Source organism: Dermacentor silvarum, chromosome 2 (genome assembly GCF_013339745.2).
Source record: "Dermacentor silvarum isolate Dsil-2018 chromosome 2, BIME_Dsil_1.4, whole genome shotgun sequence".
In the NCBI taxonomy this organism is placed as follows: domain Eukaryota; kingdom Metazoa; phylum Arthropoda; class Arachnida; order Ixodida; family Ixodidae; genus Dermacentor; species Dermacentor silvarum.
In genome coordinates, this window is record NC_051155.1 from 84,840,459 (window position 1) to 84,859,990 (window position 19,532).

The 19,532-nt window shown below is 53.1% G+C and overlaps 1 protein-coding gene across 2 annotated transcripts in view; it reads left to right on the forward strand.

The window, feature by feature from the left end:
* LOC119440195 (galactose-3-O-sulfotransferase 4) overlaps positions 1 to 18,434 on the forward strand; it is a 77,455-nt gene extending 59,021 nt beyond the window's left edge. For both annotated transcript variants that reach the window (XM_049661437.1, XM_049661436.1), the window contains one exon: positions 18,088 to 18,434. In XM_049661437.1, the coding sequence (XP_049517394.1) occupies positions 18,088 to 18,210 (123 nt within the window). In that variant the 3' untranslated portion in view covers positions 18,211 to 18,434. The remainder of the gene's footprint in view (positions 1 to 18,087) is intronic.
* Positions 18,435 to 19,532: the final 1,098 nt, after the last annotated feature.

Below are 19,532 nucleotides of genomic sequence, written 5' to 3' on the forward strand. Positions count from 1 at the left end.
GGACTCATGGGCCCGCCGATCCAGCGTACATGGCGGGCCGCCACCGCTGATCGCCCGTGTGGCCGTTGTACTCTCACGAGTTGTCGAAGTTGCACTGCTTTTTTGCAATTTCCGGTAACAACGGTGAATTACAATGAATTTCCCTCACTGCTCCTTATAGCTTTTGCTTTGTAACGCTCTCTCAACGCTTCGGCGCGCTTCTTGCGCGCCAAATTTGCACGGCTGCATATAAGCGTTGCGTCCGCTCACGGTCGCATATAGCGGGCCTAGCCTGCCGCCGCAGCCATTGTCACGCATAATATTGCTTGAAAGTCCGTTTATATGTAGTACTTTACGCTCGAACGAAAATATACCGCATATGTGCCGGACATTATACGGTACTTGACTAAGAGTGTAGCAGCCGCCAGGCTGAGCATGGCTTGACAGAGAATTTCCTGAGAAATACATTGGCCACCTCGGACCTTTGGCTTGGCCCGCTAGGTCACCAGATCTGATTCTCCAATTTTTTATGAGGGTACTTTAAAGACAACGTATGCACCGAAGTGACGAGAAATCCAGAATCACTAAATTCCAAAATATCAAGTGTATGTCGCTCTATTCCTGGAAGCATGCTGCGAAACACGACAGCAATTATGCTGACTCGGTTTAAGTTGTGCACAGCGGCGGACCGATGGCTGTTTGAGCACATTATGTAAATGCCAATGACGTCTCAGTGAATACACTTTGGAGGCTGCAATCTTGTTGGTGTTTTTTTTAACACTTAACGGATGGGTATTTGAGCACGTTACGTAAATGCCAATGACCTCTCAATGAAAACACTTTGGAGGCTGCAATCTTGTTAGTGCTTTTTTAATACTTAACGGATGGCTGTTTGAGCATATTATGTAAATTCTAATGACGTCTCAATAAAAACAGTTTGGAGGCTGCAATCTTGTTGTTGCTTTTTTTAATACTAAACGGGTGGCTGTTTGAGCACATTATGTAAATGCCAAATACGTCTTCATAAAAACACTTTCGAGGCCGCAATCTTGTTGGTGTTTTTGTAATGCTTAACTTTAGTATATTTAGAGTTCAATGTCAAATTATAAAAAAAATTGTTCATACTAATTCATAATTACTTCTACTTCTATCACATTATAAAGAGACATGACAAGCGTATTATATTAATGTAAAAAAATGGGTAATATAAGCAATTACCTTTTATATCTCTTACAATAGCTAGAGCGAATCACGCAATTGGGCTTGCGCCCCGCAATGTATAATTTTCCTTGGAAGAAGACGCAAGGGCTCGATTCGAGAACCCGAAGTCCACACTTACAACGTGGGATCTGTACCGTCGGAACTTCCTGACGTCCTTCACAAGCATAGCCCGAAGAGAAAGACCCGATGTACTACTGCAAGCCAGCGTGCAGCGAGCGGCCTAACGACAACATTGCCATCTTTGCGGAAGAGAGTCTATTCCGCAATTCCCATCCGGAAATGCCCAAGGAGAAGCAAGTTCGCCTCGTCGTGTGTGATGTGACGAAAAACCTTTTTGACCGGCATGATATGTAATGCTCCAATGACCGTCGAATTATTTCTTCCTGAGGCCACCAACATGAGAAGACACTCGAAATCTGGAAATGCCAATACAACCGACCCATGTTCACGACAAACTACGGTCGAATTCAATCACTGAGCACCAACAACCTGCGCGAGATCACCAGAACAGTCGTGCGGGGAGAGCTTCAGAAGTTCCCTTCGTCGCAGCCTCAAGTGGCTTCGATTGCTGATATCATGCGCGAGGAGACCCAGCAGTCACTAAGATTCTTTATAATCCACCGCAGCCTTAACGGAAGCAAAGAGCTATGCCGCTCCCGTCCGCGATCCCATCCCCCCTCCGCACACACGTCAGGGCGCCCCGCCATTCCGTCGCCAGCCACAGCCGGTGCCGCAGCCATTCAGCCCCCGCAGCCCACCACGGAAGACAGACGTATGGCGTGCCCCCTTTCACCTCCCGCTGTGCTATGCCTGCGTACAAGGAGGTCACGTCTACCATCGGTGCCCGTACAACGATATGAGCCTACTAGGGTTCACCCCGTCCACGCGCCGCGTCCAATGCAAGGCTAACGACCACGTGAGATGGCCGACTACATTGCAGCTCCTGAGCAGAGACGTCGATGACCTTCCCGTTCGCCTTTGCCAGGACGATACGTGTCACCGCTGTGCTGACTATACACTGGCCCATTCCGTGAATGGTCCATCAGCCCTTTCCTAGAAAGCAGCAACTGATGTAGAGGAGCTTGTTGGTTGTTGAAATGCAGAAGGTCATCCGACGCCTACGTAGCAAGATTCATCTAGACGGCGTAGCGGTGGCATGCCGCTAACAAGGCAAACTCTCGACGCAATGAAAGTGCCGCAAACACAATATTTCACTACGCGACGTAGCGACAGCGGAACAATGTGACGCAGTCATGACCGCATGCCGTGACCTAACAGTAATGCAAGGTGAAGGATCATCGATCTCGACATGCTCCTCGACGGCCACGAAGCCACCACCCTAGTAGACACAGGAACCAACTTCTCCGTGATCATTTGATTCTTCGGAACCAAGTTAAAGAAAATGAAGACACAATGGAAGGGACCTCAAATCCGCACAGTTGGAGGACACCTAATAACGCCGTCTAGAATGTGCATGGCAAGGGAGCCAAGGCCTTCGTCAGGCCTTTTAGGTTTTAGCATCGGTGGCCTGCAAAATAATCCAGCCCTTACACCCAACCCCAACCCTACCCGAGAGGACCGGGAGGCCGCCCTGCTTGGTTAATCTGACCTCCAGGCCCAAAAGGCCTTGGTCCAAAGAGCCAGGCTGGGGGCTTCGACTAATGGGGTCCCGGACTAGGATAGTATAGGATAGGAATAAACTTTATTTGTCGAGCGGTTATGGCTGTTGGTGCCTGGGGCTAGGCTGCCAGGGGTCCATCGCCGGAGAAAAATCTTCCGAGATCCTCGGCAATGGCCCTGGCCCGCTGGACGGCCCACTCCTGGTCCTCGGGTGCCTCGCTGAGGATGGCGGCTTGCCATCTGTCACGGAGGCACCCCGCTTCAGAGGGTCCTGCTGTTATCTTCCCCCTTCCTCTTGGTCCTTCTTCTTCAGGGCGTTGGCATTCCCAAAGTATATAGGCCATATCAGCTCATTCGTGCTCGCACCACAGGCAGCCGGGCGACGGGTGCAGCGCGGGCCACAGGCGGTGGAGGTGGAAGGGGTTGGTGAAAGTGCCCGTCTGCAACCGCCTCAGGTCGACTTCCTGGGTCCTGTCCAGCCGCCCATGTGGTTGTGGATATGTCATACGTTCTTTCCTGTAGTGTGCAAGAACCTCTCGGTACGAGGCCGGAAACTCCTCGATATCGCGGTCGGCGTCCCCGTGGCCCCCAGCTCCGTACGTCGCGATTTGGGTTGCGTTGGTAATTCCTCCGCTGGGGTCCCGCACAACAACGGCGGGTGCCCTCTGGGTGATCGCGTCGCGGCGGGTAAGTCGCCTCGCGACGAGATAGGCACGCTCGTTGTGGTTTGGCGGGATGCCGGTGTGTTTTCAGCCGTTAATATTGTTGTCGCGGCTGTCGTCTTATTTAATAGCAAGCTCCCCGACGTGCGCGGGGAACCATTTGAGGGACATGAATTCCCCGGCTCTGGCGTTGAGCATGCGCACCACAACCGCGGACACCCAACCTTTAATGTAGTTCCGGATCGCTGATTTGGAGTCGCTTATGATCAGCCTATCCTCCGTACCTCCGTGGAGTACCGCGAGGGCTATGTCCATCTCCTCCGCTGCTTCGGCCGACGGCAGCCTCACTGATGCCGTGAATCGGATCCTTCCCTTCGTATCTATGACCGCCATGGAGAAGGCGGGCTCCGCCGCCGCCGGCCGGCCGTGTCGTTGATGTTGCTGGTGTTGCTGCTGCCGTTTTTGTCGTAGTAGTAGTAGTGATGGTGGTGTTGGCATCACCGGTTCGTCTCGCACATTTCGTTGTAGTGGCGATGGTGGTCGTCGTCCCTCGTCGCCATCAACGTTACCGGCGGGCCGCGGGTACCTGGCTGCATCGACGAAGAGGACGCCTTCTCATCTTCCGTGCTCCTCGAGGATTGCTACCGCCCTTCGTTTACGTCTTTGCACGTCATGCGCCGGGTGCATGTTCTTCGGCATGTTTTCCGTCTGTATGGCGTCCCTGACTTCCGGTAGCAGTGTTTCCTTCAGCCCCCGCACCTCATGATATCGAATCCCGAGCAGGTCGATGATTCGTCTTCCCGTTTTGGTGCCCGACAGCCTCCCCAGCTCCGCTGTTCCCTGCGCCTCGGCGACCTCCTCGAGCGTGTTGTGTACGCCCAGCTCGAGCAGCCTGTGGGTTAGCGTGTACTCGGATACCCCCATGGCGGTCTTGAACACCCTGCGGATCGCCACGTTCAGCTTGTCGGTTTCGCTCCTGTTCCAGTCGGCATGCGCGGCGACGTACGATATACGGCTCAGCGCGTACGCCTGTATCAGCCTCGTCACGTTTTTTTCCCTTCATTCGTTTTCTCTTGTTCGCGACCCGCCGCACGAGGTGCGTGGCGGCGGCTACTTTCTGCTGCAGTCGGGCAACCAGCTCGCGGTTGGAACCATTCTCTTCCAGCCACAGGCCGAGCACTCGCAACTTGGACACCGTCGGTATTCGGGTACCCTCCCTCGTCGTGACGTGGACGCCCAAACGACGGGCGTCGAGCACGCCCTGCGAGAGGGGTCCTTTCATGCGCTGTCTGTGGAGTAGTATCTCTGACTTGTCGGGTGAGCAGACGAGTCCCGTGTCTTCAAGGTGCCGCTCCACCTCCCGGACGGCCCGCTGCAGCCGGTGTTCCATTTCGCCGACGCTCGTGTTCTCCGTGGTCCATCTGCGTAGATCGTATGATTGATGCCCTCTATCGCGTCGAGACGCTCCGGCAGGCCGATCATGACGAGGATGAAAAGTATGGGGGAGAGTACGGAACCCTGCGGCGTTCCCGCACCGCCCATTCGGACCGCTCGCGGCGTGGCCCCGTCGATCTTGACCGTCGCCTCGCGTTCATTCAGGAAGCTGCTGACATATCGGTGAAACCTCGCCTCGAGATCGAGTCGGCTGATCTTGTCCAATATGGCCATGTGCTTCACAGTGTCGAAGGCGCTCTTGAGGTCTAGCCCGAGCAAGGCGCGCACGTGAGTGCTCGGAGCGTTCACGACCTGTTCCTTGATCTGCAGCATGGCGTCCTGCGTGGAAAGTCCCTTACGGAAACCGATTACGTGGGTGTCGAAGGCGTCCTGCTTCTCGAGGAGCGTCGTCCGAGTCCGAGATCATGACCCTTGCGTTGGGGTGGGAGGCCTCCAAGGCAATGGCCACCTCCTCCGCCTGAGTTGAAGTGGAGGCCCGAAAGGGGAGGCCATCAGTCGTGTTTCCCTCGTGGATCACAGCAGCCGAAAAGTAGCCAGAGGGGGAAGGACCCGCAACATCCACATAGAAGACACCAGGGTGAGATCCGTGTTGGGATGTAAGGGCGCGAACACGAGCAGCCCGACGACCAGGGTGGGATACAGTATCCATATTACGAGGGAGAGGGGCAACCCAGAGTTTCTGGCGCCAAGAGTCGGGAATCCGATCGGGGGGCGCCGAAGGAAGAATCGGTTGAAGAGCAAGGCGCGCAAGCAAACGGCGCCTAGGAGACGTCTGAGACAGGCGATCAAGTTGGTTAACGAAGTGAGCCTCCCGAAGCTACGAGTAGGAGTTGTGTACCCCCAAATCCGCAAAACGACGGTTGGAAGTGGACACCGGGAGGTCCCGCGCACTCTTATGCACAGACCGGATGAGGGGATCCAGCTGGGCCTCGTGGTGGCACCCGAGATGGAGGTAGGGGGCCGCGTACATTATCCGACTGATGACGACCGCTTAGGCCAAACGAAGGGCATCCCGCCTCCGCAGACCGCCACGTTTCGTTGAGACCCGACGGATCATGCGGCTCACCTGCTCCCCCATACGGCGGAGGCGGGTAAGGGTAGAGCCCGGGTTGAGAGAGGACGAGATAAAATATCCCAGAACCCGGAGTTGGGGGACCATGGGGATGGGACCCAAGGGCAAGAAGAGTTGGGGTGGGGGTAAAGAGGAAAGAAGTGCTGATTTCTACGGGGCGTACCCCAAGCCACAAGACGTGGTCTAAATGTTCTCTATAGAAGCAGCCTGTTGAAGGCGCTGCTCGATTTGATCGGGGTTGCCAGAATAAGTCCAGACGGTGATGTCATCGGCGTAAAGTGCGTGTTGGATACCCTCCACCTGGGCGAGTAGTGCAGGAAGGCGTAGCGTGGCCAGATTAAAGAGGAGTGGAGAGATAACCGCTCCCAGAGGTGTGCCCCGCGTGCCCATGGGGTACGGCGCGTGTTCCGAGTCATCGATGCGGATGAAGGCAGAGCGGTTAGAAAGAAAAAAGCGGATGTATGCGAACACTTTGGAGCCGCACTGTGTCATGTCGAGATTGGCGAGGATACTACTGTGTGTGACGTTGTCAAATGCGCCACGCAGGTCGAGCGCAAGAATGGCTTTGTCGTTGTGGCGCATAGTAGTAGGATCAATAACGTCGCGGTGAAGCTGGAGGAGGACGTCCTGCGCGGACAGATGCGGGCGGAAGCCGTACATTGTGTCCGCGAAGGTCCCCTCCCGCTCCCCGTAGACGGAAAGGCGATCCCTAGCCATTGCTTCCATGAGATCCCTACACAAGAGGTGAGAGAAATGAGGCGGAGGGCCTCGATGTGAACGGGGTTGCCAGGTTTGGGCATAAATGTAATGAGGGAGGTGGTGCATTCGGTGGGGAGGGGGAACCCATCCCAGACAGAATCCATGACGTGAAGAAAGGAGAGATAGGCCGGGTCGGAAATTTAGCCAGCAGGGTGACCGTGATGCCATCGCGACCTGGGGCCGTACCCCGTCTCATTTTGGCCAACGCAGCCTGAATGTGAGGCAGCGTAAAGGGAGCATCAAGCTCAGGGTTAGGATGGCCCGTGTACTGATACTCAGTCACAACCAGGTCCACCGTGCGACAGAGGTACCGGTCGTGCAGCTTGTCCGCGAGCTGAACCGAGGTTCCAGGGAAACCGTGCAGAGCGCGGCGCAGTTGTCATTGTGTTTCCCCTTGCGTGGAAGAGGAATACAGAAGGCTCCGAAAGAGGCGCTACGTCCCACTGGAGCCCATCTGACCTGCGGCCTTCGTGCAGGTTTCGACCCAGTTTGTATCATTGAGGTGGGCAGCATAAGCAGCCGCTTCCTCTGTGAGGACAGCAATGCGCGCTTTGAGCTTGCAATTCAGCTTTGAGACAGCAATGCGCAAGAGGCCACAGCGAGCGTCCCAAAGGTGGAGAAGGTGCGGGTCCACGACTGGAGCAGCCTGAGTTGTCTGTATGACACGGGTGTTAGATCATTCAATCGAGAGGGCATGGGCGGCACAGGCGGAGTAACCGTCGTGGGAGGACAGGGGAAGGAAATGCTGGGTTCGAAAAGCAGGCCAGTGCGTGAGGCGGGCCGTATCCCATGTTTTGCACACTATCCGCGTGGAGAAGGCGATTCGCAGCAGACAGTGGTCCCTACCAAGAGACTCCTCGAGGTTCTCCCAAGTAGCGCCCCGGGTATATTTGGTGAGAGAATGTTTGTTGAGGGGATCACGGCACCGCGAGGGGAGCACCGTAAATATGGAGTAATCGTGTTGGAGGGTGAGATCGAGGTCGACTTGCACCACTGTATAAGATTTCTGGACGAGGATTGTAGGGCCCCCTGAGTAAGAACAGTGGCTAGAAAGAGAAGGATTGAGACCAGCCTCCTGGAGAGCCAGGACGGTGGCAGAGAGCCCCGGGATTGAAGGAAGAGGAGCAGGTGAGAGCGCTTCTGCCTATTCCCGAAACCGCGACAGTTCCACTGGATGAGCCCGAATTGTGACGAAGGCGAGGGGCTCGAGGAGGGCACCGCCATAGTGAAAGATACGAGTTAGAGGTCGTCCTCCATCGCCTCGGCCGGGACCAGTACCGGGCCCAGTACTAGAGGAGCAGGAGAGGGAGTAACGAGTGCCTGGTTGAAGGGGGGGGTTGGCGGTCCCAGCGAGTTTGTGGCGGCGCGGGGTGGCGTTCGGAGACGCCGAGCGCGAGCGCGACTTTCTGAACTAGAATTGAGAGCACGCCCATATCAGGACTGCCTTGAGAACCTCAGCCATAATTTTTGGCAAGGTGGTCTCTCCGATGCGTTGGATGAGCAGATCGGGTAGGGCTCGGAGTGCACACTCCATGGTAAGGCTGCGTTGTTTGAGACCCCTGAGACGGTCTTGAATGGGAAGACTAGTATCGATCGGAGGAAGATCATCCCGGGGGACCTGAATTGGGGTGGGGGGGGGGCGAAGAGGGATCCTGCGAGATCGCGACGGTGACTGCTCGAATTAGCGGGCGCTCCTGGGAGGGAGGCCCGGGGCAGACGAACTGGGGTTGGGACGGAGGAAACTGCCACTGAGGCAAGTGGAAGGGCCGACTTGGGTTGGGGGGAAGGGACTCGAGTTGCTTGGCCAGAGCAGCGACCTGGCGCTGAAGCTTGGAGCTCTGCCGCTGGAGAGTAAGTTCCAGTGGGGTGGGGGCAGCGGAGGGAAGGGAGGGGCGAGGCTGGGAGGCAACCCCTGCCCGGCTGCTCACCTGAGGTGGAGCCGCGAGTGGCGGGAAGTGTTCCGGAGTAGCCGGTGCTGAGGCCTTGGACCGGGAGCCGGATTTGGGTTGAGTCAAGGGCGCGCGGCCTTGATAGAGAGTACGAGGTGGTGGCGAGGCCAGGTGTGAGGAGACCGGCTGGGAGGGCTGGATGAGCTTACGGTACTTGCCGGGGCAGCCCCGTGCCCCAGTTTCGTGCGGCCCGGTGCACAGGATGCAGCGGGGTTGGCAGTCATGTTGAGCAAAGCCCTCAGGCGTGGCAGGCACCTGGGAGCCGCAGCGGGAGCAGAAGCCCGGTTTGGGGCTGGGGCAAGCCGTGGCCCTGTGGCCAATGGTACCGCAGCAAGAACATACAGGAACCGTCTTCCTGTAGAGGCGGACGTAGACCACCTGGTAGCGGTAGAAGATGCAACGGGGGACCTTCGGGCCCTCGAAGGTCACAAACGCCATGTTGGAGTTCCCGAGTTTGAGGGCCGCGAGTATAGTGCCTTTCGGCCACTCCAAATTCGGCTTGATGCTCGAGGACGATGCAGCCGGATCGATGTTGATGACGCCGCGGCAGATGTCCCCAGACGCCTTGGCGTTGCCCCGAAATGGGAGCTGCTGGTCCCCTACGGGTAGAATAATGGCACCAAGGAGTCGTTGAGCAATATGGATCGAGGTGAGGCTGCACACCAGCACATTTTGGTCCCACACTGGCAACGCGTGGAGGTCGGCAGCCGAGCATTCCCCCAGAAAGCACGCACCGCATCACCAGCGCGTTCCGATGGGAGTACCGTGTTGAGGTCAAATGAGGCATGCGGTTTGAGCACAACGATGAGGTCGTCACGTCCTATGCGGGGCATGTATCGCGGCCTCCAAGAAGGCTTGCGTGGCGCCGGAGGAGGAGACGAGTTGGGAGCACCCCCTGGGAGAAGGTGCGTTGACATTCCCGCAGCCGCCTCTTCCGAGGCAGCCGGCGTTCCCTTGAGCTTGGGCGTCTTGGGAGGGGACTTACGTTGCTTGCGTTGTCAAAGTTGGATCATATCTCGAAGATACTCATGTTCGGTAGGGACCTCCTGGTCCACCGGGGTGATATCCATGGTAACCACCCGATGTGAGGCAGGATCGTAGCCCGTAACCGGGGTTGAAGCCACGATAGCTAGGGAAGAAGCCCGCAAGCCCCGTTGGCGCGACGCAGCTGTTAGGCTTAGCACCCCCGAACTCTGGGAAAATCTTCAGAGGGCCCGGAATTGGCTAAAAATGGTCCCATCGTGACGAAAGTGGAGTCCAAATGGAGCCCTGAGCTTGCAGAAGACGATGGTACCAAGCTTATGGGGATCTGTGGTGATGTACCGCAGAAGCCAAAGGGCATCTGCGGAGCGGAGGCGAAGTGCGTCCGTCGCCGCCGAACGCCTCCAAAGGGCCCCCCCGCCCCCTGGTGACGGCGGCCAGTAGAAGGAACCCGCCGATCGCCTGTGCACGTCGCTCTTTTGGCTGGAAGGAATTTAGGACACAACTTTTAGCGACCTTCATCACGGTTGTGCGGAAGGAGCGGGCCGAGGCCTTGCTGCAGACGCGCATGCAACACCCTATAAAGAAGGTGGTGTTGTGTTCGTCGAAGAGGTGAAAAAGCTCTTCATGCGAGCTGACCCTACAATTGCGGAAGAAAATAAGTTACGCTTCTTAATGCGTAGCGTAAAGGAAGAACTGTTTTCTGGGCTTGTCCGTAATCCGTCCAAAACCATCGCCGAATTCGTGTCCGAGGCCAGCACAATTCAGAATGCCCTCGAAGTGCGTGCTAACCAGTATAACCGCCCCCTTGTTGGTACGGCCAACGTGAACTACGTTGACGGGACGTAGATTCCGACGGATACACTATATGAGGCCATCCGCGCAATAGTAAAGAAGGAGCTGCGGAAACTGTTCCCAACGGTGCCGCAACCCCGAGTTGCTTTGCTGCACGACGTGATCCGCGAAACTGTGCAACAAGCACTGGGAACTTCTAGGCTACCGGAACCACCCCGTGAGCCGCAGGCTATGGCCTACAATGCTCCTTTTCGCCCCCCTCGCCCGCCGTACCTCGCCGTCGTACTACCGTTCTTCGTCGCCCACCCACTCATCTACGGTGCAACGCCCAACGCTAAGGAAGACCGACGTGTGGCAAACCCCCGATCGCCGTACGCTGTTACCACTGTGGCGAAGCCGGCCACATATACAGTCGCTGCCCCTACAACAAGCTACTCGGCCTGCGAGGTTTCTCAGTCGACGCACCGCGCCCCTTGCCCAGCGAACGACCGGCGAACGAAGTTTGCTAACCAACACCGCTCAAGGTGGTCCGTGACCACCTTGAACGGCCTGCCGTAGACGTACGGGCGAAACTTTGAAATGACCCATATTATGGCAAGGCACTCTTTTTTAGAGGCCGAATAGATTTTCTTCTTTCGATAGGCCGCGGCTGGCGTAAGCGATTACTTTTTCGCAGCCATTCTGCTTTTGGACGAGGACAGCACCCAAGCCTATGTCACTGGCATCCGTGTGCATTTCTGTCTCGGCGGAGTCTTCAAGGTAGAAGCGATTAAACAGCCTGACTCATTCGACTTGTTCTAACCAGTCTTAGGGATCCTCCGAGGGTGACCCATGAAATGTTGACGGCTCCCTGGGTTGCTGAAGAACTACGGGAGGATTGGTAGCGATGGTCATGGTAGCAGCAGTGTTCATAGTGGCGGCCACGACGTCTTCTTGCTTCGCCTTCTCGGGAAGCAGTCCAAGTTCCGGCTGAAGATCTTGTGCACCTGTGCTTGCACATTTCAACGAGTCTGCCGAGACAGAAATGCAGACGGACACCAGGGACATAGGCTTGGGTGCTTTCCTCGTCCAAAAGCAGAATGACTGCGAAAATGTAATCGCTTACGCCAGCCATGGCCTATCGAAAGAAGAAAGAAACTATTCGGCCTCTGAAAAAGAGTGCCTTGCTATAATGTGGGCCATTTTAAAGTTTCGCCCGTACGTCTACGGCAGGCCGTTCAAGCTTCACCACGCTGTGTTGGTTCGCAAACTTGAAGGATCCTTCCGGCCGCCTGGCGCGATGGAGCCCGCGCCTGCAGGAATACGATGTCACAATCGTTTACAAATCCGGCAGGAAGCATTCGGACGCCGACTGCCTATCACGCGCTCCTGTCGACCCGCTGCCACAGGACTCCGATGAAGACACCGCGTTTTTCGGAATTGTGACAGAAAGCGACCTGGCCGCCCAGCAGCGTGTCGACTCCGAGTTACGCGTTATGATTGACCACCTCGAAGGACGCAACGTCACCGTGCCCAGGGCGTTTAAGCGCAACTCCGCTGCATTCTGCTTGACAAATTCGGTGCTGGTGAAGAAGAACTTCTACCTTACAACGCGCACGAAGTACTTCTTGTCAGACCCGCTGGCCTCCACGACGAACCAGCATCAGAGCACCTCCGCATGGTCAGCACGCTCGGAAATAACAAGGCGAAATATTACTGGCCCCATCTTAGAACCAACATCACCCACTACGCCAGGAGCTGCCGTGACTGCCAGCGGCGAAAAATGCCGCCGACTAGACTCGCCGGACTTCTGCAGCTGATCGTCGTACCAACGAAGCCCTTCCAGCAGATCGGAATGGACCTTCTTGGCCCGTTCCCCACGTCATGAGCCTGGAACAAGTGGATTGTCGTAGCCACAGACTACAGGACGCGCTGCGCAGAGACAGCCGCACTCCCAAGGGGGACTTTTGAAGAAGTTGCCAAATTTTTCATCCACCAAGTGGTGCTACGACATGGAGCCCCTGAAGTCCTAATCACGGACCGCGAACGGCATTCACTGCAGAGCTTATGCAAGGGGTCTTGCGCTACAGCAACACGGATCACCGGAAGACCATGGTGTACCACCCCCCGACGAACGGACTAACTGAACGCCTCACTAAGACAATCGCAGATATGCTGTCTATGTACGTCGACGTTGAACATAAGACGTGGCACGAATTCCTCCCTTACGTCACGTTCTCGTACAATACAGCTATCCAGGAAACTACGCGAATGACTCCGTTCGAGCTTTTCTACGGACGACAGCCGACGACGATGCTCGACGCCATGCTGCCCCACGTAGAAAACGACGACCTCAACGCCGACGTCCAAGGGTACCTTCAAAATGCGGAGGAGGCGTGCCAGCTTACTCGAGTGCGTGCAACGGACCATCACCTCGTGGATGGCGGACGCTACAACCTCCGACGCCGAGACACCTATTATCACCCAGGTGATCTTATGTGGGTTTGGACTCCAATTAGACGACGTAGACTCAGTGAGAAGCTCCTGCGACGGTATTTCGGGCCCTACAGAATTCAACGACGTGTTGGCCAAGTCGTCTACGAGGTCGTCCCCGACGGTGACTCCGGCACATCACGACGACCGACAAACTCGGCTCGAAGTCGTCCACGTGGCTCGCCTCAAGCCTTTACTACGCCAGGTGATGGAATCTTCATTTTTTGGACTACCGTTTTAGCATCGGACCGATGCCCATTTGATGCGGGGGAGGGAGAGGGAGGGTAATGCCGCTAACATGCCTTCTGGATTTATCGCGTGTTTTGTTGCCAGCGTCTGGCCGTACCCAGTTGTCTTGTCTGTGTTCGAAACGAATGAAGCGAAAGCTGACTCACTTCATGGCTAACGCTGGCGGCGTCTCGGACACTGGAATGCATCGGAGAGTTGGAGAGGGACGCGTGCGCTCGTGACGGCGGCCAGTAGAAGGAACCCGCCGATCGCCTGTGCACGTCGCTCTGTTGGCTGGTCCTTCGCCGCTTATATTTTCTTCCAGTTTCTGCGGAGCACAAGTTCGCTCCAATAAACCTTGTTCACACAAGGAACCCTGCATCGTCCTTGGCTCCGTGCCAATATGCAGAGGTGTTTGCAATAATGCATTATTTATCATTTTTGATGGCTATGAAGACACTGCGGTGATCAATAGAGTAGTGAGACTTGGTAGCAACTCGCAGCCGGGCCCGAATGTACAGTCACAATCTTTTTGAGGGTGAACACGGGAGCGCGTAGCTTTGTATACCACCAGCGCCGTCAGACGGCAGCCACAATATCTGCGCGCATGCTCGGGGAGGGTAGGCTCCTTTCGTGCGCATTACGTCATCGTAGTGCACGTGTGTCTTCTGCTAGCAGTTTTCTCCCCTCAATAGAAACCAAATTATGACAGAAACCACGATTTTGATGCTTTAATTCAGAACGTTGTGCTTCTTATGCTTGGCGTTATTGTAATTACTTCAACTTTTCCCTTTGTTTAGTTTTCCTTCTGCTGTGTTCTTATTGTACAACTAACTGGCAAGGGAACACAAACATCCGAACTTTTATTTGGTGCAAGTTCAACAAAAGATTGATCTGTTTAGAAGTAGTATTAGTAAGCAGCAAAAATTTTCTCTTTGATGATGTTGGTATTTTGTCATACAACCCTTTGCGGAAACGACTGCTGCCATCCTAGAGGGCAGTGACGCGTACGGCGCTGGCACAAAGTCATGAAGCGCTCGAAGGTCCTCCCATTCTTGCCGAACGGCTGCTCACAGCTCGACCCCAGTCTTCGGGCGGACAGGTTTTCGCACCATGGCGGCTTTGATGTGCCCCCATATGTTTTCGCGGATGTTCATGTCAGCGCCTTTGGCCGGCCAGGAAAGCATGCTGATTCTGCGATTTTCTGTATGTTCCTTGACAACTTTTGCCGTGTAAACCGGCGCCAGGTCGAAACATAAAGTCAGCATCGGGAAAGACGCTGTGGGCGTAGGGCAGCAACACATTGTCTAAAATTTCTGTGCAGTATCACTGCGATGTAAGGGCACCTTCTATGCGACGCAGAGGCCCGAGACCGTGCCTTGACACTGCGCCCCACACGTTCATGCAGTTTCGGCCACTCGCGGCGACTCCCTGCATATTAGCTGGCTCGTCACAGCGACTCCCTTCATTTTGGCTGGCTCGTAACTGCATGGAAATCTTATTTTTGACCATCCCTCGCAAAATCAAACGTGCATTAAGAAAAGTTTCTTACCGTGTGCCTCTGGTTCGCCAAACTCGCATCCGTTGGTCTTTGCCAGTTGTAAAGATCGACTCATCCGAGAAGATCACTCGGCCCCAGTCATCTGCCATCCATGAGGCGTGTGCTTCGCAAACTGGAGACGTGACTTCTTGTTCGAAGCACTGACGACTGGCTTTCGTGCAGCTACAGAATTTCGCAGTACAGCACTTCGGAGGTGTCGCCGGACCGTAGCAAGGGAAGCGTCCACATCTAGCTGCTCCCGGACTTGCCTCACGGACTGGAATGGGTTCTCGACGACAGCAGCTACCATAAGCGCGTCTTCATCCTCCGTCGTTGCCTTTGGTCGACGCCTGTGTGGGGCATCACAGAGTTGGCCTTCCTTGCTGAATGTGTGAATAATCGTGTTGACGGTCTTTAGTGGCCTGTGCACGAGAGCACCTATGGAGCGCTGTGAATATCCCTTGAGCGAATATTGTACGATTTTCCACCTCTCTTCTTCGGGAACGCGGACCATGCTGAAATTCAGTTGCTGCTCTGACAGATGCAGTAATGTGCAAGAATATATATACGCTCCTCAAAGACGGAAGCCGCTTTTAAAATGCGCCCCCAAGTGTCATGAGCATGCGTGGCCTGGCTACAGATCAGCAATGATCTTGAGAATGCCCACGAAACATTACAAATATTTTCAAGTTTATTCATGCATCGTGGGGAGCGTAATGAGAAGTTCAACACCGTCACCAATCCCGAACCGTACGCGCGCAGCAGACGACACGCACTTGCTTGCGTGACACAATGCACGCGGCGGGAGAATTTGCGCACGCCGGACACACTGCGCATGAGCGATGCTTCTCGTTGCCGCCGCTGAACCGCGCTGTGAGCTCAGAAGGCCACGCGTTCCCGTGTTCACCCTCAAAAAGATTGCGACTGTACTCGGGCAACGGCGGCTACGTCTCCTTTCAGGGCTCCGTAAAGGCCTAAATATAGTCCGACGTAGCGTGAACGCGCGCACACGTTATGTCACGTTGGCGAGAACAACAGCGGCTATAGTTCGACCGATGGTTCGACGTACTGGCGCGGCTAACGTAATGCGACGCACGGCCAATGCGCTCCGACGCGCCCGGCGTCTGATGAGGCTCGCCCGCGTGCAAATAACGTCGGACTATAAACGCGCTTTAATGCTCTCTTGTGGTTTGACTGTTTGACCTCTAGCTGTCAAGGTGAAAGCTGTTGAGTCACCGACGGCTTCCCGAAGTAGCGTAATGAAGCTTTCGCTTCAATAATGGACTCTTGTAGCCGATTATGTCTGTTGTCTGTGCTGTCAGTGAGCGTTTTCTAAAGGCTTATTCAAACTAGGCCGGCACGGCACCGATTTTGATCTGCCGAATGTTGGCGACAGTGTTTTTCTTTGTTTAAACCGTTGGTCACAGCGTTTTTTGTCCAGTAAACTGCTCGCGTCATCAGTCGGCAGGCCAAAATCGTTCTCGTGTCGGCGTAGTGTGAATCAGCCTTAATCAGAGTGCCTGCGTGACTCAAGTATTGTTTTACATTCTAGAACTTTCTCGAGCAACACCGATTTCTCTGGAGTCTTCCATGAGTTAAGTATAAATAGTCGACGCGTCTGACCTGCAGATCAGATATAGGCGATCAATGATTGTGCTCTCCGCTATCATTGTGCTGACTGTTTAGCTGTTTTGCGGGGCAGAGGTTCGCCCAGAAACAGTTTATTCCATTACTACATGTCACACTACCGCACTACACTACCATCACTACATGACAATAAAGAGGCTTTTGAATGGCCTGCCGGTGAAAACCGTCAATTGTGGTTGACTGTGAGCATGCTAGAATATATACATGAGATATGATGTTCTATAATGTGAATCAGACGGAACCAGAACATTTGAAGGGCAGGATTAGGTCGTTATATATCATGTTCATTTGTTACATCAATAACGCCTCGGTCATTTTGGTCTAAGTAGGCCTTTTCGCAAGACAACGGTATCTTTTGCGCCACTCCAACAGCGTATGTTACATATGGACTTGAACGCATCTTGATCCAGCCGCTTTTTGGCCATCGCTTGCTTACGGCCACGAGAGAGTTTTGTCAGTGGTTCCCGTTAATCGGGGATAGGCAATTTCGTCACTAGCGATACGTATGCGTGAAACTGTAATGGATTTGCGTCATTTTGCGCCAGCATTTATGTCATTACCATTATTTCTCAATAAAGGTTACTTAAACAATAAAGAGAGCTTCACTTGTCACAAATTCTCTTATTTGCGCTGGATCCGCCTTCTTTTATTTATTGCATATGTACAAGAAGCCTGGTCAATCAAAAGTTTGTTTCTGTCATTATTCTTTGCAAGTGTAAGTAACCACAGTGTACTTTTATGGCACCGACTTTCAATGCACTCGGAAATACAGTGCGGCAAGTTAATTTATTTTGTTAGCAACGCCTGTCTCATATTGAAAGATTTCAGTTTGTGTTAAGTCTTAGGGATACGAACTACGGCCTTTTCTGTTTTAGCTCTCTGTATTTTTCCCACTTCGTATCCCACACAGATTCAAATTTACCATAATTTCCTGCCATTTGGTTTTGCAAAGTCTTACTAAACTCGTTATCTTTGTTCTTTGACTCTTCACGCAATGCAGCGATAAGAAAGAAATAAGAACGGAGGAGAAAGATTACACTTATCAGTGACGTAAGGTACAAGAGGCGGTCTCCGTGCCAGACGCATGGGGCGATGAACGGTCCGGAGACATCCCTAGACAGATTGCCGATCTCTTGCCCGTTCAAAAATGTTATATTCTAACAACCCTTTGCGATTTCATAACTAAATATTGCAGACAAGCCGTCATTACCTGCCAGGGCAATAAATAGCATGCTTAGCGATGCGTCAAGTACGCGGACAGAGCAAGCAATCACACAAAAATGAGGCTAGAATAGCCGTCACTGTAGCTCAACTGTTAGCACACTCCAACAGGAAGAGATTTCGAATTACGCTTCCATCAGCAATGCGATGGTTTCTCTACCGCATCTATTCTCTCTCCTCTGTTGATGCCGCTTAGACGCCTCTTTCAACTGCAATCCTTTAAAGGTCTGAGACATTACTTGTGAAGTGTGACTGCAGGCTTTTTGAACGATTATCAGTTAACTAGAGTGTAACAGGTTGCTGCATAAGCTTTGTTTTAGGGTTTATTTCAAATTTCACTGCAATTATATTTTTCTGTACGTAAATTTTGCCTACGGCCCTAATTGTACTTTTGTACATTGTATAGCGTTGACTACAAAACTATGATCTTGGGGGTTGTGCTACTCACGCGCCTAATAACATGCGAACTGCTGTGTTTCCTTGCAGGTGCTCGTGTTCCGTGCCAAGAACGAGAGCTCAGAGGAATGCGTCCGCATGACGCTGCCCGAGCTAGTCTACACAGAGCGACTGCGGCAGAAGCAGTTCGGGAACACAGTGGCACGTCGCTGATGACCGCGCTCGTTCACCTCTGCTGGGGCCGCTGATACCTTCGGTGCCCTCACGAGACGGTGCTGACCGCAAGTGTTCCACAGCAGCAGACCGAACACACTGTGTCGGAAAGATGAAGCTGTGAAGTGTAGCTCCAGTCATCAAAACGGCCCGCTTTCTTGCTAAATATTACCAGCTGACATCATTTGGTAACACCATAATGAGAACACTTCGTCCGTGGCATGTCTATAGTATAATAATAATAATAATAATAATAATAATAATAATAATAATAATAATAATAATAATACTTTTATTTGATTCTAGAGAACACAGTACATTCGTCAGGCCTGCCCAAGTCACATTGGGCTTGACTAAAGTCTCTATATTTACTGCTCTTTTGTAAGTAGCGACATCTACTGCGTCGGCCGCCATTATCTTCCTAGATAGCATGCGACCGTCAACGGCGACTGCTATCTGCGCTGCTCCCACCAGCGTGCAAATGATTGTGGAGGGACAGCGTTAGGAATGACATGGCTGCCGGAATGACCACCGCCCAATGAGAGTCGTCAGCGGTTCTTCGAAGCTTGTTGCTACTTAAAGAAAGGAAAAACTGTCAAGGACTTTAGGTTGATTGGCAGAGCGTGACAAGCCGCATACAAACTGTTAAAAAAAGTTTATTTTTTTCTATTTCTGAAAAAAGTAAAAAAAGTAAAAAAGAAAATAAAGAAAGCACAGAAATCTGTATATATACGCCGATACACACAATATAGAAATCATTATAATATTTGTACATATATACACACATACATGTCTTGCAAAGCACAATTGGCGCGCACAATTTTCACCGTAGCATACACCTAATTTACATGGCACAATAAAAAGGGGATACATGATTATAAACATGAACTAAAATTACGAACTGAAACTGCTTCTTTCATTAAGCTTGGAGAAGCAAACTTTCGGATCGAAGTACAATCGCAAACCCCTCTGTAAGAACAGAGTACATTCTGTATTACGCCTCTGTAGGCGTAATACAGAAGGATATAAGTAACACCTATTTGTTTAAGTATTGTAGGCACTCAAATCCGCACGTTTTAGTGCTTTCTTGAGCTTATATTTTGTTGTGGGCTGTTGCACATTACAGGGTATATTATTGAACAACGCCAGAACATAATATTCGCGCATTCCTGTACGGTACTTTGTTGCACATCGTCGTATTTGAGAACTCTATTTTGGTCTAAAGCAACAGGATGTTACATAAGGCATTTTCAAACGATTGTCCGAGAAATGTCTCAGGTATATTGTATGCAACGATTGTATGCAATGACGTCCCAATGTCT